This window comes from Rattus norvegicus, chromosome 1 (assembly GCF_036323735.1).
Source record: "Rattus norvegicus strain BN/NHsdMcwi chromosome 1, GRCr8, whole genome shotgun sequence".
Taxonomy (NCBI): domain Eukaryota; kingdom Metazoa; phylum Chordata; class Mammalia; order Rodentia; family Muridae; genus Rattus; species Rattus norvegicus.
Window position 1 is genome coordinate 2,749,365 of NC_086019.1, and position 26,434 is coordinate 2,775,798.

General features: G+C 35.1%; 1 protein-coding gene across 2 annotated transcripts; it reads left to right on the forward strand.

The window, feature by feature from the left end:
- Positions 1-10,259: 10,259 nt before the first annotated feature.
- On the forward strand, positions 10,260-19,134 carry Vom2r3 (vomeronasal 2 receptor, 3). Of its 2 annotated transcripts, none has more exon segments than NM_001099460.3 (6): positions 10,260-10,465; positions 13,107-13,389; positions 13,843-14,646; positions 15,497-15,721; positions 16,940-17,063; positions 18,229-19,134. In NM_001099460.3, coding segments are annotated over 6 exon segments (2,526 nt in total). In that variant the 3' UTR covers positions 19,113-19,134.
- Positions 19,135-26,434: the final 7,300 nt, after the last annotated feature.

Below are 26,434 nucleotides of genomic sequence, written 5' to 3' on the forward strand. Positions count from 1 at the left end.
GTTAGACCACAGGGAGACAACTAACCCTATTAAAGAATGGGGTTCAGAGCTAAACAAAGAATTCACAGCTGAGGAATGCCGAATGGCTAAGAAACACCTAAAGAAATGTCCAACATCTTTAGTCATAAGGGAAATGCAAATCAAAACAACCCTGAGATTTCACCTCACACCAGTGAGAATGGCTAAGATCAAAAAGTCAGATGACAGCAGATGCTGGCGAGGATGTAGAGAAAGAGGAACACTCCTCCATTTTTGTTGGGATTGCAGACTAGTACAACCATTCTGGAAATCAGTCTGGAGGTTCCTCAGAAAATTGGACATTGAACTACCTGAGGACCCAGCTATACCTCTCTTGGGAATATACTAAAAAGATGCCCCAACATATAACAAAGACACGTGCTCCACTATGTTCATAGCAGCCTTATCTATAATAGCCAGAAACTGGAAAGAACCCAGATGCCCTTCAACAGAGGAATGGATACAGAAAGTGTGGTACGTCTACACAATGGAATATTACTCAGCTATCAGGAACAATGACTTTATGAAATTCATAGGCAAATGGAGAGAACTGGAAAATATCATCCTGCATGAGGTAACCCAATCACAGAAACACACGTGGTATGCACTCATTGATAAATGGCTATTAGCCCAAATACTTAAATTACCCTACATGCACAGAACACATGAAACTCAAGACGGATGAACAAAATGCGAATGCTTCACTCCTTCTTTAAAAGGGGAACAAGAATACCCTTGGCAAGTAATAGGGAGGCAAGGATTAAAACACAAGCAGAAGGAAACACATTCAGAGCCTTCCCCACATGTGGCCCATACATATACAGCTACCCAATTAGACAAGGTGGATGTAGCAAAGAAGTGCAGGCTGACAGTAACCGGATGTAGATCTCTCCTGAGAGACACAGCCAGAATACAGCAAATACATACGTGAATGCCAGCAGCAATCCACTGAACTGAAAACGGGACCCCCATTGAAGGAATCAGAGAAAGGACTGGAAGAGTTTGAAGGAGCTGGAGACCCCATATGAGCAACAATGCCAAGCAACCAGAGCTTCCAGGGACTAAGGCACTACCCAAAGACTATACATGGACTGATTTTGGACTCTAACTTTATAGGTAGCAATGAATAGCTTCGTAAGAGCACCAGTGGAAGGGTAAGCCCTTGGTCCTGCTAAGACAGAACCCCCAGGAACGTGATTGTTGGGGGGATGGCGGTTATGGGGGGAGGATGGGGAGGGGAATACCCATAAAGAAGGGGAGGGGGAGGCGTTAGGGGGATGTTGGCCTGGCAAACTGGAAAAGGATTAATATTCGAAATATAAATAAGAAGTACTGAAGTTAATAAAAAAAAGAAACACAAAACAAAAAAATAACTTCCTTAACAGTAAAATAGAAGTCAAGATAAACAAATGAAAACAAGTAATATAGAAGGAACAGTGCCAAACTCATTACATGAGGCCAGAATCAAATTGATAAGAAAGACAGTTTCAGATCAAATTTCTTTAGTTAACTCTGATATAAAAATCCCCAATGAAATACAACCAAAATCTAAGTACATATCAAAAACTTCATCGACAACAATCAAGTAGGCTTCATCCATTGCATGCAGATATGGTTCAATATATGAAAGTCCATCAATGTAATTTATCATATAAACAAACTAAAAATAAAGGTCACATAATTATCTTATTGGATGATTAACAAGCCTTTGACAAAATGTAACATAAATTCATGTTAATTCTTAAAGAAATCTGAGACAGAAGGTAATGTATAATCATAACAAAATCAATACACAGCAAACTAACAGCCAACCTCAAATTTAACGAATAGAAAATTTAGTTAATTCTACTAAAATCATGGACAAAAACATTTGTCCACTCTCTACATGTCTACTCAAAATAGTACTTGAGATACTACATAGAGAAATATGACAACCAAAGGAGATCAATTGGATACAAATTTGAAAGGAAAAGTCAAAGTTTTGCTATATATAAATGATGTGATAGTAAAAATGGTGCCAACTTTTCTCCCACAAAACTCATTCAGCTGATTAATATCTTTAGCAAAGAGTTTGGATACAAAATTGATTCAAAAATTTGTATCTGCCCTTTACTCAAATGATGGATGGTCTGAGCAAGAAATCAGGGAAACAGTATATTTCATAATGGACACAAATGATAAAAAAATATTCTGCCATGACTCTAATAAAACTAGAGAAAGAACTTCAGAATAAAAACTTAAATTTGCTTCTGCTTGCTGCACTCACAGACAGATGAAACCCATACAAGAGGGGCGACTTCAGGCCGGAGACCAGAAAGGAAAATGCCTAGCACCATCTGGACACCCTGTGAACTGGGACATGAGAGAAGTCGGGCCAGGCCCTTCTGGTTGCTGCCCTCACGAAGAGCTGAAACCCAGCACCGAGGAGCAAATTCAGACGGGAGATCAGAGGTAAGACCAACATTTCTGCTCCAAGTGACCTGCCTGGTGGACTCAGGACACATATCCACAGGAGCAGCTGAAGACAAGTAGATGGGAAAGACTACATTCGTAAAAGCAGAACACACTGTTCCCATAACTGGCTCAAAGGAAACAGGAAAACAGGTATACAGCACTCCAGAAACAGAGGCCATTAGGACGGTCTAGTCAGTGACAGAAATAGCAGAACAAGATTACACCAAAGCAAATTGATAGGGAGAGGCAAACGTAGGAAACCAAGCAACAGAAACCAAGACTACATGGCACCATCAGAGCCCAATTCTCCCACCAAAGCAAACACTGAATATCCAAACACACCAGAAGAGCAAGATCTAAATTTAAAATCACAATTGATCATGATGATGGAGGACTTCAAGAAAGACATAAAGAACTCCCTAGAGAAATGCAGGAAAACACAAATAAACAAGCAGAAGCCTATATAGAGGAAACAGAAAAAAATCCCTGAAAGAATTACAGGAAAACACAGTAATGGGGTAAAGGAATTAAAATGGAAATAGAAGCAATAAAGAAAGCACAAAGGGTAACAACCCTGGATATAGAAACCCAAAGAAAGAGACAAGGAGCCGTAGATACAAGCATCACCAACAGAATGCGAGAGATAGAAGAGAGTATCTCAGGACCAGAAGATTACATAGAAATCATTGACACAACTGTCAAAGATAATGTAAAACAGAAAAAGCTACTGGTCCAAAACTTACAGTAAATCCAGGACACAATGAGAAGATCAAACGTAAGGATATTAGGTATAGAAGTTAGTGGAGACTCTCAGCTCAAAGGGCCAGTAAATATCTTCAAAAGAATCATAGAAGAAAACTTGCCTAACGTAAAGAAAGAGATGCCCATAAACATACAAGAAGCCTAAAGAACTCCAAATAGATTGGACCAGAAAAGAAACTCCTCCCATCATATAATCATCAAAACACCAAATACACAAAACAAAGAAAGAATAGTAAGAGCAGTAAGCGAAAAAGATCATGTAACATATAAAGACGGACCTATCAGAATTACACAAGACTACTCACCAGAGACTATGAAAACCAGAAGATCCTATACAGATGTCATACAGATCCTAAGAGAACACAGATGCCAGCCCAGGTTACTGTATCCCACAAACTCTCTATTAACATAGATGGAGAAACCAAGATATTCCATGACAAAACCAAATTTATACACAATCTTTCTACAAATCCAGCACTAAAAAAGATAATAAATGGTAAAGCCCAACACAAGGAGGCAAGCTACACCCTAGAAAAAGCAAGAAACTAATTCTCTTGGCAAAAAATAGAAAAAAAGCACACGGACATAATCTCACATCCAAATATGAATATAACAGGAAGAAAAAGTCACCATTCCTTAAGATCTCTCAATATCAATGGACTCAATTCCCCAATAAAAAGACATAGATTAACAAGCTGGATAGGCAATGAAGATCCTGCATTCTGCTGCCTACAGGAAACACACCTCAGCAATAAAGACAGACACTACCAAAGAGTGAATGTCTAGAAAACAACTTATAAGCAAATGGTCTGAAGAAGCAAGCTGGAGTAGCCATTCTAATAACGAATAATATCGATTTTCAACTAAAAGTCATCAAAAAAGATAAGGACACTTCATATGAAGGCAGACCTATCAGAATTATACCAGACTTCTCACCAGAGACTATGAAAGCCAGAATTTCCTGGACAGATGTCATACAGATCCTAAGAGAACACAAATGCCAGCCCAGGTTACTGTATCCAGCAAAACTCTCAATTAACATAGATGAAGAAACCAAGATATTCCATTACAAAACCAAATTTATACAATATCTTTCTACAAATACAGCCCTACAAAGGACAATAAATGGTAAAACCCAACACAAGGAGGCAAGCTACACCCTAGAAAAAGCAAGAAACTAATCATCTTGACAACAAAACAAAGAGCAGACAAGCAAACAAACATAATATCACATCCAAAAAGAATATAACAGGAAGCAACAATCACTTTTCCTTAATATCTCTCAACATCAATGAACTCAATTGCCCAATAAAAAGACACAGATTAACAAACTGGATATGCAATGAGGACCCAACATTTTGCTCCACAGTGGAAACACACCTCACAGACAAAGACAGACACTACTTCAAAGTAAAAGGTTGGAAAACAACTTTCCAAGAAAATGGTCTGAAGATGCAAGCTGCAGTAGTCATTCTAATATCGAATACTATCAATTTTCATCCAAAAGTAACCAAAAATATAAGGAAGGACACTTCATATTCATCAAAGGAAAAATCCACCAAGATGAACCCTCAAGTCCTAAATATCTATGCTCCAAATACAAGGGCTCCTACACACATAAAAGAAACCTTACTAAAGCACAAAGCACACAATGTCAATCACACAATAAGAGTAGGAGATTTCAACACCCCACTCTCATCAATGGACAGATCATGGAAACAGAAATTCAACAGAGACATACAAAGTCTAAGAGAAGTCATGAACCAAATGTACTTAACAGATATTTATAGAACATTTTATCCTAAAATAATAGGATATACCTTCTCAATATCTCATGTTACTTTCTCCAAAATGGACCATAAAACAGGTCATAAAACAGGCCTCAACAGAAACAGAAAGATAGAAATAATTCCATGCATCCTATCAGACCATCACGGGCTAAACCTTGTCTTCAATAAAAATAAGGAAAGCATTCACACATATATATGTAAGTTGAACAATGCTCTACTCAATGATAACCTGGTCAAGGAAGAAATAAAGAAGAAATTAGAGACTTCTTAGAATTTAAGGAAAATGTAGGTACAACATACCCAAACTTATAGGACACAATGAAAGCTGTGCTAAGAAAAAAACTCATAGTTCTGAGTGCGTGCAGAAAGAAATAGGAGAGAGCAAATATGAGCAGCTTGACAGCACACCTAAAATTCTAGAACAAAAAGAAGGACGCACCCAGAAGGAGTAGAAGGCATGAAATAATCAAACTAAGAGCTGAAATCAAACAAGTAGAAACAAAAAGGACTATACAAAGAATCAACAGAACCAAAAGCTGGTTATTTGAGAAAATCAACAAGATAGATAAACCCTTAGCCAGTCTAACCAGAGGACACAGAGAGTGTGTCCAAATTAACAAAATCAGAAATGTAAAGGGAGACATAAATACAGAATCAGAGAAAATTCAAAAAATCATCACATCCTACTACCAAGGACTATATTCAACAAAACTTGAAAATCTGGAGGAAACGGACAATTTCCTAGAGTGATACCAGGTACCAAAGATAAATCAGGAACAGATAAAGCATTTAAACCACCCTATAACCCCTAAAGAAATAGAAGCAGTCATTAAAAGTCTCCCAACCAAAAGAGCCCATGTGCAGACGGGTTCAGTGCAGAATTCTATCAGACCTTCAGAGAAGATCTCATATCGATACTATCCAAACTATACCACAAAATGGAAATGGACGAAGCACTACCGAGTTCCTTCTATGAAGCCACAATTACTCTTATACCTAAACCACGCAAAGACCTAACAAAGAAAGAGAACTCCAGACCAATTTCCGTTATGACTATCAACGCAAAATTACTCAACAAAAATTTTTGCAAACAGAATCCAAAAACACACCAAAACAATCATTCATCATGATCAAGTAGGCTTCATCCCAGGCATGCAGGGATGGTTTAATACACAGAAATCTATTAACGGAATCCACTATACATATAAACTTAAAGACAAAACCACATGATTGTTTCACTTGATGCTGAGAATACCTTTGACAAAATTCAACACCCCTTCATGATAAAAGTCCTGGAAAGAATAGAAATTCATGGCCGATACGCAAACATAGTAAAAGTAATATGCAGCAAAACAGTAGCCAACATTAATCTAACTTGGACAGAAACTTGAAGCAATCCCACTAAAATCAAGGACTAGACAAGGCTGCCCAATTGCTCTCCAATTATTCAATATAGTTCTCGAAGGCCTAGCTACAGATTTCAGACAACCAAAGGAGATCAAATGGATACAGATTGGAAAAGAAGAAGTCAAAGTATCACTATTTGCAGATGATGTGATACTATATTTAAGTGATCCCAAAAGTTTCACCAACAAACTACTAAAACTGATAAACACCTTCTGCAAAGTGGCTGGGTATAAAATTATCTTAAATAAATCTGTAGCCTTCCTCTACACAAAAGAGAAACAAGACGAGAAAGAAATTAGGGAAACTACAACCTTCATAATTATCCCAAATAACATAAAATACCTTGGGGTGACTCTAACCAAGCAAGTGAAAGATCAGTATGATGAAAACTTCAAACCTCTGAAGAAAGTAATTGAAGATCTTAGAAGATGGAAAGATCTCCCATGTGCATGGATTGGCAGGATTAATATAGTAAAAATGACCATTTTTACCAAAAGCAATCTACAGATTCAATGCAATCCCCACCAAAATACCAATCCAATTCTTCAGAGTTAGACAGAACAATTTGCAAATTCATGTGGAATAACAAAAAACCAAGGATAGCTAAAACTATCCTCAAAAATAAAACGACTTCTGGGGGGATCACTATCCATGAACTCAAGCAGTATTACAGAGCCATAGTGATAAAAACTGCATGATATTCGTACAGAGAGAGACAGATAGACAAATGGAATAGAATTGAAGACTCAGAAATGAACCCACACATCTATGGTCAGTTGATTTTTGACAAAGGAGCCAAAACCATCCAATTGAAATAAAATAGCATTTTTAGCAAATTGTGCAGGTTCAACTGGAGGTCAACATGTAGAAGAATGCAAATCAATTCATGCTTATCACCATGTATAAAGCGTAAGTCCAAGTGGATCATTGATCTTGACATCAAACCAGAAACACTCAGACTAATAGAAGAAAACATGGGGAGGAGTCTATAATACATGGGAACTGGGAACATTTTTCTGAACAGAACACTAATGCCTTATGCTCTAAGATCAAGAATCAACAAATAGAACCTCATATAACTGCAATGCTTCTGTAAGGCAAAGGACACTGTCATTAGGACAAAATGCAAACCAACAGATTGGGAAAAGATCTTTAGCAATCCTACATCCAATAATGGGCTAGTATCCAAAATATACAAAGAATTCAAGAAGTTAGACTCCAGAGAGCCAAATATCCCTATTAAAAATGGGGTACAGAGCTAAACAAAGATTCACAGCTGAGGAATATCTAATGGCTGAGAAGCACATAAAGAAATGTTCAGCATCTGTAGTCATCAGGGAAATGCAAATCAAAACAACCCTGATATTCCACCTCACACCAGTCAGAATGGCTAAGATCAACAACCTGTTGACAGCAGATGTTGGTGAAGATATGGAGAAAGAACAACACTCCTCCATTGTGGTGGTATTGCAACCTGGAACAACCTCTTTGGTAATCAGTGAGAAGGTTCTTCACAAAAGTGGACATTGTATTACCTGAGGACCCAGGTCTGCCTCTGCTGGGCTTATACCCAAAAGATGCACCAAGAAACAACAAAGCCACATTCTCCACTATGTTCATAGCAGCCTTATTTATAATAGTCAGAAGCTAGAAATAACCCAGATGTCCTTCAACTGAGGAATGGATACAGAAAATATGGTGTATCTACAAAATGGCATACTACTCAGGTATCAAAAAACAATGACATCATGAAATTCATAGGCAAATGGAATGAACTAGAAATATCATCCTGCGTGAGGTAGCCAAATCACAGAAAAACACAAATGGTATGCTCTCACCGTTAATTGGATAATAGCCCTAAATTTTGATTACCCAAAATGTAATCCACAGACCACATGAAACTCAAGAACAAAGATGATCAAAATGGGGATGCCTCACTCCTTACAAATGGAAACAAAAATATCCATATGAGGGGATAGGGAGTCAATGTTAAGAGCACAGACTGAAGGAACAGTCATTCAGCTCCTGTCCCATATGTGGCCCATATATATGCAGCTACCAAAACTCAATAAGATGAATGATGCTAAGAAATGCATGCTGACAGGAATTGTATATAGATCTTTCCTGAGAGACACAGCCAGAACAAGTCAAGTACAGAGGTGAATGATAGCAGCAAACTACTGACTTGAGAATAGGACTCCCATTGGAGAAATTAGAGAAAGGATTGAAAGTGCTAAAGGCCCATTAGAACAAAAATGTCAACCAACCAGAGTTCCCAGGGAGTAAACCACTACACAGGCTGACCCATGGCTACAACTGCATATGTAGCAAAGGATGACCTTGCTAGGCATAAATGGAAGGAGAAGCCCTTGGTCCTGCCAAGGGCATACCCCTGGTGGAGGGTATTTTTGGGGTGGAGAAACAGTAAGGGGTATGGATAGAGAGTGGAACACCCATATAGAAGGGGGGTTGTAGGAGGCTTGTGGTTAGGAAACCGGTAAAGGGAATAACATTTGAAATGTAAATAAGAAATACCCAATTAAACATAAATATCAAGATGCAACAAACTCTAACACAACAATCGGATTTGTATGATAAATTTTCAATCCAAAATACATCCAAACAATAAACTTACAAACAGTTGATAAGGATATAAGCTGCCTGCCTAGAAAATATAAATTTGATTACAGAAATCCACGCCATCTACCTTGACAATTCAAGACCACCCAGATGCAGATCACTCTTCTCTGTCTCCATCTTGATTTTTCTCTCTTCTTTTTCTCTCCCACCTAATTTTTTTTTTTTTACTGTACAATCATGGCATTGACCTAACTGGTACCAGCCCTCTGCTACCTATAGAAATCAACCTACATATCAGACATGCATCTGTCTTGTTGCAATGTAAACCAAGACAATACCATTTCAAAACATATACCAACTAGGCATACAAATATAGGTTATATAATAATATTAGCAATAAAATTCTCTCTCATAAATGACAAGTATATTCTTTCATTCCTTTAAAGAAAACACATAAAATTATTCTCAACCATCTTATTGAGGTGTGAACAAACATCAAAGAGAAAAATATTTACCAAATGTCATTGAGTGTCAAGAACTGATTATCAGGCAAGAGATCAACATTACAACCCATTAAATGTCTTCATAGGAATTGATATTGAACAGGATGCACGTTGAATCTGTATGATTCCAGGAATTATTGGATTTAGCATAATGACATATTCTCCAGATCACAAGAATCATGGGGAGCTTAAGAAGATTTTGTGAACATGCTCAACTCCTGGCTCAGTGTTGCATGTGAAACTTTCCTTCCCTACACCAGGGAATGAAAGTCATAATGTGCCACGATTCAACTCAAAGTCCAAATGATATGGAACATTTATAACTTCTCAACTCTTGTCTTACTATAAAAGTTCTGAGAAAATCTATTGGGTTCATAAATATTGCTGTTGACACATGGTCTGTTGAAGTCTGTTCAAGAGAAGATTGGCCTTTGGAATATTTGTGGCATGGATGTTAATGAAATCATGGCCGCTGTGGATGGAGAACATTATCTTCAAAACATGTTTTTGGAAATGTTTTGATCAAAAGTTTTCAGACCTCAGATGTAGAGCTTGAGGCCAGAATTTTCCCATTGTATCCAGGGAGCAGAACATATGATGAACGGAAAGAAACTGTTGAATATAATTAAGTGGATCGCCCGTCAGCAGAAGCCTTAAAATATACAAACTGGGGTAAATGTGTGTCTTATGTTTGCCTACGTAAGAATCAGGTTTCACAATTGCTCCATGCTAGATCCTAGCAGACATGAAGAAGCTGTGTGCTTTCACTATTGCCTTTTTTCCCCTGAAGTTTTGTCTCATTTTGTGCAGTTTGACTGAACCCAATTGCTTTTGGAGGATAAAGAAGATCGAAGTTTATGATGGAGATTTGCAAAATGACTGTGGTTTTGTCCTTTTTACACTTGAGAGCCCTATTGAAGAAAATTTTTATAATCACATTATTAATTTTAGGTAAGTTACTAACTTAATTTCTTGTTTCAATATTATGAATTAGAAGTATATAACTGCACACACCCTGTAAGATCCTGTCTTTTTTTCCCCTTGTAACTTTAGGAACCACAGAATATTAATTATAACTTCAATCAGTGTTTTGATACTTTCAAATGTGTCAAAGTTTACGTTAGCTTTAGTACATTGGCTTTAGTTCACAAAGCTGGAAAACAAGAGAGACTGGATTCTATCTCTTGAATCTTTGTTGATATACATTGAAATATGTTTTTACCTTTACCTTGAGTTCATAATTCCCACTTTTGGCAAAATCTCAATATGAAGAGACTGCATCACTGCCTCTTTTCAATTTTCTGCCAACCTTTCCTTTATAAGCATGCATCTAAAGGCCTCAATAAAATGGTTATCTAATTTTGGCCTCTAAAAGTTGGGCATACACTGAGACATTGAAACGTGTGGTGGTGGTGGTGGAATGATGTCTACTATATATGATTAAATGTATATTATTACTTATATACTTATGAGTGTATATATATGTACATATTTGTACGTATATATTTATATATACATATATATATATATATATATGTCTTGCATTATAAAATACTCTTTAAATGAGCCTCTCCTGTCATTCTGGAGCTGTCACTGAATATGGAAAATGCCTGCCAGATTTCTTATTCTGTTACCAGAATATCTTTTCATCCAGTGATGCAAACACTCAGTCACATAGTAGAATTATTATCTGCATCATATAGATATTCAATATTTTTCTTACTTTTAAAAAATGTAACATTATGGAAAATCTAGGAGAATAAATGTATTTCTTGTTGATAAGAAGCTGTTCTCAATGTGGCTACATAGTTCTTAGATTCCAAGTGTGAGATGTTATCATTTGTGCCTGCAAATCATGAGAGAAGGGATGTTGAAATCACTCAAATTTTAACTAATCCATGAGCTTGTGACTTCATTCTTTCATAAACTGAAGTTTTCTGCACTTTTCTATCCCTGACTCTCATCCCATTTCTTATTCAAATTTGGGTCTTTCCGATTTAAACAAAATATTTTCTAATTGTTAGCAACAGTATACTTTGTACACTTTGATATTGGTGGTGGCTTCACATTATTGTAATTCTGTGTTAGGTCAGTAGAAATTCAATTTCTGATGCATTCTGTATCATTCCAGATCTCATTGGAAAAAATAGTGGACATTCTCATAAGTGACACTTCTACAAGTCATAATAAGATTTAAATTTACAAATATATGAATTGTATCAATACACTTTTAAGGTTTAGAAAGAAAAACTTAGATTCAAACAGTCAATTAAAAGTGAAAATTTCAGCAAAAAGAGCCTGTTTGGTGTTTTAGTCCTGATGAGAGGTATTTGCTAGTAGTAACAGATGAACAGATGAACTGCCAACTATGCTTGGGCAGAGGAACACATTTGAAATGAAAGAAGATCTTAGGGTTAAGACATCTATTAAAGGACCTTAAAGAATTAGGAGACCTGAAGTGTTAAGAGAAATTTCAATCCACTTTTACAAAATTAAAATAGTAGCAACACACTAAAAGGTGACTTCATGTTGACGTGATAGGAGCCAAAAGGATAATATTCAGGTTGCACAATATATTGCATCATTTTATGTACTTGAAATGAATAAATAAATTTAAGTGGAAGATATCTTTAAATATGTATTGTTTAATGTATATTAACAGTTGAAACTATTAAATGCTTGTTCTATGGACATGGAAACATTATTGATAATGTTTCCTACTATGCTATGCATAGAATTAGCATTTTCATATTGTATAACTTCAACGAGTTATTCCTAATTTGAAATTTGAAAAATGTTCTTACTGATATAATAATTTCTCTCCTCAAAACACTGATACTCCTTTTGAAGTAAACTGATTGCTAGATAATTTACACAGATACATAATTAATTTTGCATAAACTTACTCTGTGTTAGGTATTATTATATAAGGGCTTTTGAATATATTCCCTTTTTAATAAATGGGATTCCCTTTTTAATCTTTTATGTTCTTTTGCTCTGCTTGATACTCAAAAATTATTTTGAATTTTTATACAATTTATTATGCAACATTTGGTATAGGATCATAAGCAATAGAAATTCTTAAATATGCATTAATGATATTTTTAGGGTTAAAAAGTACATGAACACAGAAGTTGAACAAAATTTTTTGATGTAATATATGATTCAAAAAATATTAAAATTATTAACATGTTTAATATAAATTACATTTAATTACTAAAATTATAATTCAAATGTGTTATGTATTTCATGTGTTGTTTATGTCATGCTTTTTATTTTGTATTTGTGGAATTATATCTCCAAGATTATATTATAACAGTCTTAATCAATTGGACGCTAATGAAGTCTGAAGATGGTATTCAGAGGTAAAATAGTCCCCTTATTAATTGTCAAAGTTACAAAATTTATCATAGGTTAGTATCATGGGTCTATGAACTTTTAAATTGTATTCAAATCTTAAGATCTCTAATTAATGAGACTTATTTCATGACATTTAGACAGAAATATAGAATGCCTTGTGATACAAACTTAATTGCAATTGAAAGTTTCTTTTTCAAGCATCTCCCTTAATCATCATTATGCTTGGTTTTAGGATACCAGCAAGAAAATATGAATTTTTTCTGGTAATGTTTTTTGCTACTGATGAGATCAACAAGAATCCTTATCTTTTATCCAACATGTCTTTGATATTTTCCTTCATTTTTGGTATGTGTGAAGATACAATGGGAGTTCTGGATAAAGCATATTTACATCAGAACAACTATTTCGATCTACTTAATTATAACTGTGGAAGAAAGAAACGTTGTGATGTAAAACTTACAGGACCATCATGGAAAACTTCCTTAAAACTTTCAGTTAATTCAAGGGCACCAAAGGTAATAATGTGTGACACTGGACGAATTACCAACTTTTAAATTCCATTTACATGTGCCTACAAGAAAACTTGGACCCCATGCATTTATAGGTATGCTGCTAAACACACACACACACACACACACACACACACACACACACACACACACACACACAGAGAGAGAGAGAGAGAGAGAGAGAGAGAGAGAGAGAGAGAGAGAGAGAGAGAGAGAAAATAAAATAATCAGAGTGTATAACAATACTGGGCAAACAAAGAAAGCTGTTTTCTAGAACATACAGTTTTGTCAGGAATATTCTAGAATATATCAGTAAAAATCTATGATATGTATTGTGCAATCTTACTACCCTCAATCTGAGTTCTGAATGGTGAGTTGCATTACATGTATTTATGTCCAAACATCCTAACAATCATCTTCCTCATGTGGATGTTTCATCCTCTCTTCTATACTCTTTAGATTTTCTTTGGACCATTTAATCCTAACCTGAGTGACCATGACCAGTTTCCCTATATCTATCAGATAGCAACCAAGGACACATATTTGCTCCATGGCATGGTCTCCTTGATGTTTCATTTTGAATGGACTTGGATAGGACTGGTCATCACAGATGATGACCAAGGTATTCAGTTTCACTCAGACTTGAGAGAAGAAATGCAAAGGCATGCGATCTGTTTAGCTTTTGTGATTATGATCCCAGAAAGCATTAAGTTATACAACACAAAGTTTAAGATATATGACCAACAACTTATGACATCTTCAGCAAAGGTTACAATCATTTATGGCAAAATGATCTCCACTCTAGGACTCAGCTTTAGAAGATGGGCATATTTAGTTGCACGGAGAATCTGGATCACAACCTCAAAATTGGATGACATCACATATGATAAAGATTTCAGCCTTGATTTCTTCCACGGGACTGTCATTTTTGTCCACCACCACAATGACATCGCTACATTTAGAAATTTTATGCAAACAATAAACACATCCAAGTATCCAGTAGATATTTCTCAGTCTATGGGGCAGTGGAATCATTTTAACTGTTCAATCTCAAAGAATAAGAAGAAAATGGATTTTTTTATGTTGAAAAACCCATTGGAATGGTTAAAACAGCACACATTTGACATGGTCCTGAGTGAAGAAGGTTACAATTTGTATAATGCTGTGTATGCTGTGGCCCACACCTATCACGAACTCATTTTTCAACAAGTAGAGTCTCAGGAAATGGCCAAACCCAAAGGACTATTCACTGACTGTCAGAAGGTAACGTTTCTTACATTTCATTATGCTTAGATATAGCAATGTGACCTTTCAGGCTGCTGAGAAGTTCACATACATTTGTTACAGGTTATCTCTTGGTATAAAGTTTTCTATACTGCAAAACTCCAAAATGAATTTTTTACATGGATATATATCATGCACAGTGATAAGATTTAATAGGAGACAATACATTTTCATAAATATAAGTGAATTATGTGAAAATTTGTTTTAACATTTAACCAAATAAGTTCAAAATTTAAAAGGAGGCAAGAGTTTCATCATAAAATCCTTAAGTGATAACTAGACTAGAATATTTTTCTCAAGAAGAATTTCTCAAAAATGAGTACATGTGCTCTGATAATAGCTATTCATTTAAATTAATAATATTTATAACAACACGTATGATTAAGAGTACACATTTCATTAAGTTAATGGGTATTTCATACATCTATGCAGTATGTCCATGATTGACCCACTACCATTCTTTACTTCCAAAACTTCCATATTTTATAACTCCCCCTTTTTTCTTACATATTTGGCTTTAGCTTTTAAATATTATTTTAGACAGACATGTACACATACACACACATACCATGTGATTTGTTCTCTGGTAATCATTTATTCTAGCTTTCTTAACCAGCAACAATTAATGTGAAGTATATTAAATTGTAATTATACAATATAACATGTAATTATAACTTGTAATAATACAGTATAGTGTATTTTACTACATGGGGTTACTATAATATACCTGTATTTTCTGAAAGACATTAAAAAATTATGGGACATTCTCAATTTGGTATTTTCTGTATTGATATGCATTTGTAATCATATAATGATTCATCTCTTTCAGGTGGCTTCTTTGCTGAAAACTAGGGTATTTACTAACCCTGTTGGAGAGCTGGTGAACATGAATCATAAGGAAAATCAGTGTGCCAAGTATGACATTTTCATCATTTGGAATTTTCCAAAAGGCCTTGGATTAAAAGTGAAAATAGGAAGCTATTTTCCTTGTTTGCAACAGAGTCAACATCTTCATATATCTGAAGACTGGGAATGGGTTACAGGAGAAACATTGGTAGGTACACTACAATTTTTATTTTTTTAAAGATATCTAAATTTTAAAATGGGAAGCACTCAACAATATCCCTGTGGTCAAGACCAATTAATATTCTTGCAAATGACCATTCTCAGTTACAAGCACCAAAATTAAATGACACTGAAATTCATTTGATCTGGTTATAGGGATCAAAGGACTCTGAATCCTATGGTCAATTGCATCCATATGACCATTTACCCTACCCTACAGAAACATATTTTTTTAATTTATAGCAATATATACAGTTAAACACACACACACACACACATATATATGTACACATATATACATATATATATATTGTTACTACATATAAACTATATATAACCTGATTATGTATGAACATAGTTGTAGTCTAATTAAGTATAGCATAGATTCATTATAAGAAGTATTTTCCTAGATTAAAACTTTTTTTAATTTATAGATTTTTATTATTAATTTTACTTATTTACATTTTAATATTATCCTCCTTCCCAGTTTCCCCTCCTCTGCAGAATATTGCCTCATCTGGCATCAGAGTGAAGAGAGACCCTTGGTCCTGTGAAGGGTGCATGCCAAAGAATGTGAAAATGTTAGATCATTGAGGCCAGAGTGGCCAGATTGTTGGGGAGCTCTTTAATAGATGCAGGGGCAGGGGTGGGATGGAATGGGGATTAAATGTTTTCTTTTACACTTAGGAAAAGTTCATTAATTGTATGAGAGTCTTATATGACATACTTTTTTCTTATTTATTGAACAAGTCTACTTGAGATATCCAACCTTCTCTTTCCATACAACTCTGTGTTCTTATTATTTTATTTATCAGTTTTTAAGAGAAAAACTGATGACACATAAAAGTTACATTTGAATTAATCACTTTAGCAAGGAGAAAATTTAAATTATTACACCTAAAATGTTGCATATATAATATTCATGACACAAATTATTGTATTATATTCAATGCATTTCAGGGTAATATAAAATAATAAATTTTCAGAGGAATACATCTGTTAAATTCCAAAATATTAATCTATAGTTCATTTTATATATGATGTATTCATGATCTTCACACAGACATACATATTAAATACATATTTATATAACATATATAATGTGCATATTTCATGTATATATATATTATTTATATATAATTTATATTTATATGTGTGTGTGCCTGTGTGTCTGTGTGTCTGTGTGTCTGTACGTGTATTGCCTCAGGTTCCCTCCTCAGTGTGTAGTGAGACATGTACTGCAGGGTTCAGAAAAAGTCATCAGAAACAAACAGCCGACTGCTGCTTTGATTGTGTCCAGTGCCAAGAAAATGAGATTGCCAATGATACAGGTACATGCTTGCATGCAGAGAAAAATTTGCTGAATTTGAATATCTTCTCTTTACAAACTAGAAATATGATATGTCCTAGATGGAAACTACAGCCCAAAAATCTCCATGTTTCAAAATTTAATTGGTTAAATAATATCAGTTTCCCTTGGACCCAGTTAATTACCTGCAATTTCTTTCAAAAACAACCCATGTCTCAGAATATAATGGTTAATGCTTTTATACTATGCAGAAAATGCTTAGGGGGACATACATGTCTAACATTTTTTAAAAGATAATTTTAGACATAACCAAAGCTGATGTATATTCTTCTTTGATCCTTTGTACGAAGAATCTTGACTACATGTACAGTCCACAAACTTTTTGTCGCCAAGCTTAGACCCTGACAAAGACAAGATGGTCAGAACAACAAGTGTTCTCTAGTGAAACATATTTTAAGAGCTTACATGGCATAAAGGATTAGGCATTTCCTATCAAAGAATTAGAAAAAGAGTGAAGATATCAAGAATGCAACAAGAAATAGGAGTAGTGCTTATCATTAATCACAGCGTAAATAAGGAAAGCGGGATGAATGTCAATATCAATAATCTTCATGCCATAACCTTCTATAGCCATAACCATGGAAAGTATAGTTGGGGGAATAGAAATTGTACGACAACAAGAAGGACATGCATAACTTTATGAGACATACGGCTTCAAGAATGAAAATATTCCTATACACAAAAGGTTTTTGAATGAGGAATTGTATGTTCACAAGCCTAGATGTAGACACAAAGTGCACAATACCAAAAGCAAACAAAATACATAATGTTTTTCATCAACCAGCATCAATAAATATGTCAGCATACTACCCTTGTATCTGAATAGTAAATTTATGGATTGAGAAATAAAATAAACTGAGATTATGCATATTAGTAATCATCATATTTTTATTTCATTTTTGTTTAAGTGATAACTTTTCCAATTTCTGTGATGATGATTTGTTCTATCACAAAGCATAGGTTAATAGACAGGCAACATAAGTTAGTAGTCCCTGAAGCAATAATGAGTGTAATATATTCTCAACCCCAAATTATTTATTGATATATCCTCTGAAAAAAAACAAATATATAATTATTAACTACATGATTATGATATCTTATAAGGGATTATTGTTCTTTGCTAACAGATATGGAGCAGTGTGTGAGATGTCCAGATGATTCATATGCCAACTTAGAACAAACCGAGTGCCTCCAAAGAGTTGTGACATTTCTCGCTTATGAAGATCCATTGGGGATGGCTCTAGGCTGCATGGCCCTGTCCTTTTCAGCCATCACAATTCTAGTACTAGTCACTTTTGTGAAGTACAGGGATACTCCCATTGTGAAAGCCAATAACCGTATTCTCAGCTACATCCTGCTCATATCTCTAGTCTTCTGTTTTCTCTGCTCATTGCTCTTCATTGGACATCCCAACCAGGCCACCTGCATCCTGCAGCAGGCCACGTTTGCAATATTTTTCACTGTTGCTATTTCTACTGTGTTGGCCAAAACAATAACTGTGGTCACAGCTTTCAAGCTCACTACTCCAGGGAGAAGGATAAGAAAGATGATGATAAAAGGGGCAACTAACTTGCTCATTCCCATTTGTACCCTAATCCAACTTGTTCTCTGTGCAATCTGGTTGGTGACATCTCCTCCATTTATTGACAGAGATATACAATCTGAACATGGGAAGGTAATCATCATTTGCAACAAAGGCTCAGTCACTGCCTTCCACTTTGTCTTGGGATATTTGGGCTCCTTGGCTCTGGGGAGCTTCACTGTGGCTTTCTTGGCTAGGAACCTTCCTGACAGATTCAATGAGGCCAAGTTCCTAACATTCAGCATGTTGGTGTTCTACAGTGTTTGGATCACCTTCCTCCCTGTCTACCACAGCACCAGGGGGAAGGTTATGGTTATTGTGGAGGTTTTCTCCATCTTGGCTTCTAGTGCAGGGTTGCTAGGGTGTATATTTGTCCAAAAGTGTTATGTTCTTTTAGTTCGACCAGACTTAAATGTTCTTCAGAAATAAAAAGATAAATTGCTTTATTGAACCTTTGAGAGTTTTAAAATTTTAGATGTTGCTCAACATATCTATTTTGCTTTGTCTTAAGAAAAGTGTTCATAAATCATCAAAGAAAATTAAGTAATATCTAGGGATAGTATTTGTAACACAGAACAGCACTGCCTAAAGCAATATCAATTAGTAAGTTTTGGTGGCAAATGAGCTCTCAGAAGCCTAAACATATTGAGAACAGGAAATATCCATTACTGAGAGGCTACAATCACTTTGATAGCTCTCAGAAGCCTAAACATATTGAGAACAGGAAATATCCATTACTGAGAGGCTACAATCACTTTGATTTGTAGATATGTGTTTAAGAAATGTTCTTAATTACAGATTAATATAAGTTGATTCCGCTCCATGTATGCAAGACAACTTCCAAGCAAGATGTTCTGGGAGTTATAAGGAAGAAAACTGTCATAGGATGGACAGGAAGCCAGTAATCAGCATTATTCCATGGTCTATCATTGAATCCCTTCATCCATGTTATTTTTCTTGGCTTCATTCAATTAAGGGTGACCAAGGTACATAGGGAAATAACACTTTTCTCATATATGTTTTGACCATGGTGTTTTTTACAGCAACAGAAACTAAAACATCAGCTAATTGGTAAATTGCCTTATGTGGGAATTGGATTGCCATATATTATGGATGAGATATTGGAATAGATTTATAATATACTATTAAGATATTCAGAATATCAATAACATACTAAGAATAGTACAGTATATGAAAAGGACTATGGGGGTCAGATTTTGCCTGCTCTTGATCTTTATATGAAAACACACCATATCATTACAAAATGTAAGAGTGTCTCATATACTGAGAAAAATTGATAAGAAAAATAATGTAGTACAAATTACCATTTTCAAAATTTGGTGAGTTAATTCTGCAAACATATAAAATACTTCAGATGAAGAATCTCATGCACTTTCTCCAAATAGGAATAATTGAAGTTTATTTATTTCATTTTAGATACACAAACACACAGATTAAAAAGAACATAACACACTACTATTTCTGAACAATAGTTTGTGAAATAGTGTCATTTTTCAAAATAATGGTTTTTGATTTCTTATTTTTTACTGTTATTTGGTACTTTACTGTTCAGAGTGTAATTTAATTGCTTTTTTACTTTACAAATCCTGATTCTAACACACCTTTTTTTAACCTCTCTCTGCACTCCCAAAAAGCACAAGTGCTCTTATATCATTAAATATTGCTGAATACATATATGTATTTTATATACATGTACATTTTGAAATATAAACTGTAGGAACCATGCAAAAATTACATACATTTATGTTCTCATGGCTCACCATTTGATACTACATAACCAACAATTCTTTGTTTCTTTCCCTTGCAATGACAATGTGTCCTATTCTCTTACTTAGAGATTCCTTTAAATTGTTGTGTAGCCTAAAAGCTTTGCAAGCTTTCTTCCTTCCATGCTGACATGCACAGTGTGATGATTCTTCCTCAGATTTTATTGTTGGAGTCATATTCCTAAAACTTTTTTTTCTACCTATGTTCTTCTTAGAATATTCTTCTTCACAGCTAACTTCCTCATCCTTTGACACTGAAGATCTTTCCCACCAACTTCTTCACTAATCCCTGGAGTTTTTGTTGTTGTTACTATTGATTTTGTATTTGTTGTTGTTGTTATTGCTGTTCATTTGGTTGGTTGGTTGGTTGGTTGGTTTTGTTTGGTTTAACTTTTTGGTTTGTTTGTTTGTTGTGTTTTGTTTCGTATCTTTGGGTGAGGGAAAATTTTGTAAGAGGATACATTCATTTTTATACTCTTTACCTTTACTCTGGAAACATGTAGTGTAATTTCTACCAATTTGAATTCTAGTATTTAGAACTAAAGCTTCTGGTTTCTGACTACCACACCTTCTATATTTTATATATGGAGATATATAAAATGTGAAATCTCCATTTTCTGCATACTGTCACATTTCCCTGACTGTGAAGGAAGTTTGTTAGTCTGATAAAACAGTGTCAAGTAACTTTTTCGGAAATTCTACTTGATCATTGAACACATCATCAGCAATGGTCAACGTTTGATATGTACTCATATGATGTGCAATAGTTTGAAATCCTTTGACAGATTTTTAAGATCAGGTTCCTTCCACAGATGACTTTTTCACCAAGTTCTTTTTTTCATTTAATTTAATTTATATATTTATCTTTTTATTTCTTCTTTGTGACTTTCACATTATGCATCTCCACAGATTCATTTGATAAAGCATATGCAAAATATTGTACTGTTTAATTTTTATAACCTTGATAAAATTAGAACCATTTGAGAGGAGGAAATGAGAACATGAGTTTAAGGTGCTTCTTTCATTAGTCATCAGTGTAGCTGGACTCAATGCAATGTGAGAAATGCTATACTTGGCTTGTCAGCCCAGTGCAGTGTCGAAAAGCATACTTAGGAAGTCAGTAATTTTTATTCCTCTATGGCTTCCTTTAATTCATGCTTAAGTTTTTACCATGCAATTCATTTTTTTTTTTTGGTTCTTTTTTTTCGGAGCTGTAGATTACCATGCAATTCTATAAGCAGGAATACAATTCCATAAACAGGAATTTTAGGAATCCTAAAATTCCCCAATTTTCTGTTAGCACAGTAACAGAAATCAAATGCGAATTTGTTGCATAATTTGATATAAATCAAGGACTGGGTCTTAATCACAAAACAATATGATTGAAGTGTTTTTTAAGCAATTGCTTTTTAATGAAAACATAATGCCAGGCATGGTGGCAAATGATAGTAATATTCTCAATATTTAGGATGAGGTAAGAATGGATTTAGAGAAACAAAGTTAAAACCAGGCTGAGTGATGCTAGATCACATCTAGCATTTGTAAGTATCTGTACTTTTAATTTAAATAGATATATTAAATGTTCTGTATTTGGGACTGTGGAGAATGTTTGTTATTTAAGGGAATGTTGTTCCCAGGCTCACAAGCACCTATAAATACATCTTTTGATTTTCATAATCCTCTTTTGTCATCATGCACTCATGAACATATGAGTCTCTCCAATCACACAGATAGGATTTAAAATAAATGGGAAAACAAAACAAATGAAAAGACAGCAAATATACTTTGAAATTTTTCCCAGATTTATTTTTTCCGAATTGAAGATATTTGGACATAACCTTATTTTAGGCTCAAATTCAAGAACTCACACTAGTTCTGCAAATTCAATTTTCAAGCCAATCATCCCTAAGGGATTATGGCATGCATCTATACACTTCGCAGATGTACTTCCTAATGTGAAAAAGCAATCCCTCATATAAACCACATAACAAGTAAAACAGCAGCAGTCACACACACATAAATGTTCTCTGGGAAGGTGTGTAGAATTGCTGCCAAATGCCTGTAATCTTGTGAAGAAGGCGTATGGGAGGACTATAAGTTAATCAAAAACATCTTTTCTACACAGTGTCCTTATGACTAACGTAAATGATGAGACAATATCTTACAAGAAATAGCAAAGATTCTCTCAGCTTTAAAAGTTTCATTTCCCTATGTTGAATATTGGCTAGAAAGCTTGGTGGATTGTAGAATCTTCTGGAATCAACAGCATCACTCATTCTCTCAGTTGAGGGCACTGGCACAAGAAAAATAAAACATGAACCTTTCTAAGAAACTCCATCTTCTAGTCCTTATGTTTCTCACTTTCTTCTTGGTGTCACAGTTCAGAATTATTAATTCTCTTGTATAATGTCAAATGGAATGCAAGATTTTGGCAAGAGGATTTAGAACACCCATTGTCAACCAGAGAACCAAATAATACTATTAAAAATGGAATACAGGACCAAACAAAGAATTCTCAACTGAGGAATTTCGAATGGACACAAAGAACTTAATGCAATGCTCAACATCCTTAGTTGTCATGGAAATGCCAAACCAAACAACCTTGAGATTCCACATCACACCAGACAGAATGGATAAGATTAAATCTCAGGTGACTTCACATGTTGGCAAGGATGTGGAGAAAAAGGAACATTCCTCCATTTTAGGTGGGATTGCAAGTTGCTACAACCACTCTATAAATCACTGTGGCAGTTCCCCAGAAAACTTGGCATTGTAGTACCTGAGGATCCAGCTATACTACAGCTCAGAATATATACCCAAAAGATGCTCCAACATATAACAAGGACACATGGCCCAATGTGTTCTTAGTAGCCTTACTTAATAATAGCCAAAAGCTACAAAGATGCCAGATGCCCTTCAAACAGAAAAATGAATACAGAAAATGCGGTACATTTACACAATGCAAAACTACTCAGCTATTAAAACAATGACTAAAAGCAATATTTAAGCAAGTGGGTGGATCTAGAAAATATCATCCTGAGTCATTTAACCCACTCACAAAAGAACACACATGATCTGCACTCACTGATAAGTTGATATTTGCCCAAAAGTCCTGAATACCCAAGAAACAATTCACAGACCATATGAAGTTCAAGTTGAAGGAAGACCAAAATGAGCATGCTTCAGTCTTTCTTTTAAGGTAAATCAAAATACTCACAGGAAGATATACAGGAACAAAGAGTGGAGCCGAGACTGAACAAAAACTCTTTAAGAAACTCACACAGCTATGAATCCATCCCATATGCAGCCACCAAACTCAGTCACTATTGCTGATGCCAAAAAGTGCTTACTGACAAGAGCCTGATTTGGATATCTCCAGAGAGGCTCTATCAGAACCTTACTAATAGGAATAAGGATTGAAGTCAATCATAAGACTGAGCACAGGGAAGACAATGGAGAAGTTGTAGAAAGGACTGGAGGAGATGAAGGGGTTTGTAACCGCATAGGAAGAACAGAACTATCAACCAGCTAGACCTCCACCCACAGTTACAAGGACTGGACCACCAAACAAAAATGGTGGGACCCATGACTTCAGCCAAATATGTGGCAGAGGATGGCATATCCAGCATCAATAGGAGGAAAAGCCCTTGGCCCTGTGAAGGCTCATTTCCCAAATATAGCATAATGCCAGGGCACTGAATTGGGAAGGGTGCATGGGAATGGAAAATCTTCATGGAAGAATGTGGAGGGGAAGGTGGATAGAAGGGAGGGAAAGGAGATAACATTTGAAATGTAAATACATAAAACATCCAGTTAAAATTATTAGATTTCTTCTAAATACATCTTTTAAGTGATCTTCAGTTATGTAGTTGGCACTGACAGGACTATTATAGAGAACAGATTGGATGCAATCTTACAGTTCACAATTTCGTGCAAGTAATTTTTTAAAATTGATTGATTTGTTTATTGATTTATTGATTGATGCTTATGCATATTAATGGTAAGCCTCATAAATGTATGTGAAACAAGTTTTCCTAATGATGACGATACATAGGATGTCATATAACATAGAAGAAGTAAAAGTCCATCTCTCAGCATCAGTTGAATGCATACCATTATCCACTTAGTTGTATGGTTATGTGAAAATGTCCCCTTCCGTATGGCATGCCAACATGTCATTTTGAATGTCTTCCTTAGGTGATTCACTTATTATGTTAGCAAGGTGCAGCTCCACTATTTCATACAGGATATTTCCTCTTAGCACGAACCCTAATGCTCTAGATTTCACCATCTTCTAGTCCCTTCACATGAGGTACCTATGAACTCCAGGGGGTAGTGTCATGTGGTGCATGTATCACATAGGGTTGGACACCCCAAAGTTAGATGTCCCTTCATGTTAACAAGTAGAGATTTTCTGCAGTGCAGAAAATTAAAAATTGTCTTATTTTTAATAAGTCAATTGAAAATAACTTGTATTCTTAGTAAACAGTACTATGCTTATTTGTGGATAAGCATAGGCATTAAAAATTAGTCTGGTTTACAGAAATAGAATTATTTGGTTCTCTGTTAGGTTCTAAGCCCTCAAGAGTTAAAGAGTACATTAGAAGCTATATTTGCCACAGCTCAGAAGAAGGGCATAAATTCGGGGATGTTGTTGTAAAAATATAAAAAATAAAATGCTGTCTTTTAAACAGTCAATGTCTGGCACTGTGGTACCCCAAAAATCTGTTAGATATCCTCAGTTTCATAGTGCTGAGTGCCTCCACAATGAAACAGGAGATAGCATATATTAGCAGATTGACAGTATGCATAAAGATCTAAAACGAAAAGAGGCAAATAAACTCAAGAGGAGTAGATGGCTGGAAATAATCAACCTCACAGCTGAAATCAACCAAGTATAATAAAAAAAAAAGCTTTACAAAGAATCAGGAAAACCAGGACCTTGTTCTTTGAAAATAATCAAGATAGGTAAACCCTTAGATAGAGTAACCATTGGGCCCAGAGTCAGTATCCTAATTAACAAAATCAGAAATGAAAGGGAGACATAACAATGGAGGAATTTTCCTCTTTTTCTACATCTACCCTGACATCTGTTGTCACCTGATTTATTGAACTTTGCCATCCTGACTGGTGTGATGTGGAATGTCAGGGTTGTTTTGATTTAAATTTCCCTGATGACTAAGGATGTTGAACATTTCTTTATGTACTTCTCAGCCATTTGATATTCCTCAGCTGAGAAATATTTGTTTAGCTCTGCAGCCCATTCTTAATAGGGTTATGTGGCTCTCTTGAGTTTTATTTTTGAGTTATTTTACATTTTGGATATTAGCTCTCTATCAGTTGCAGGATTGTAAAGATGTTATCGCAATCTGTTGGTGGTTGTTTTCTCTTAATGACACTGTTGTTTGCCTTAAAGGAGCTTTGCAGTTTTATGAAGTACCATTTGTTGATTCTTGATCCTAGAGCGTAAGCCATTCATGTTTGTTTGTTTGTTTGTTTGTTTTTTCTTGAGGAAATTTTCCCAGTGTCCATGCACTTGAGACAATTCCCCAATTTTCATCTATTAGGTTGAGCATATCTGCTTTGATGCAGAGATCATTGATCCACTTGGACTTACGCTTAGATTAAGGTGGTAAGAGTGGCTTGATTTTCATTCTTCTAAATCCTGACCTCAAGTTGAAAGAACACCATTTGTTGAAAATGCTATATCTTTCTTACACTAGAGGTTTATACCTCCTTTGTCAAATATCAAGTGACCATAGCAATGTGTGTTCATTTCTGGGTATTCAATTCCAATCTACTTGTCTTCCTGCCTATCTCTGTACAAGTACCATATAGAATTTTATCACTATTGCTCTGTAATACAGCTTGAGGTTAGGGATGGTGATTCCCTCAGAAGTTCTTTTCTTGTTGAGGGTAGTGTTCACTATCCTGGGTTTTTAAATTGCTCTTTCTTTTTTCTTT

Coding starts and splice junctions, on each gene's coding strand:
- Vom2r3 (XM_063271816.1), top strand. CDS start 10,260: ATGAAGAAGCTGTGTGCTTTCACTATTGCCTTTTTTCCCCTGAAGTTT. Junction 15,722..16,939: donor GGGTTACAGGAGAAACATTG/GTAGGTACACTA, acceptor GTATTGCCTCAG/GTTCCCTCCTCAGTGTGTAG. Junction 17,064..18,228: donor TGAGATTGCCAATGATACAG/GTACATGCTTGC, acceptor CTTTGCTAACAG/ATATGGAGCAGTGTGTGAGA.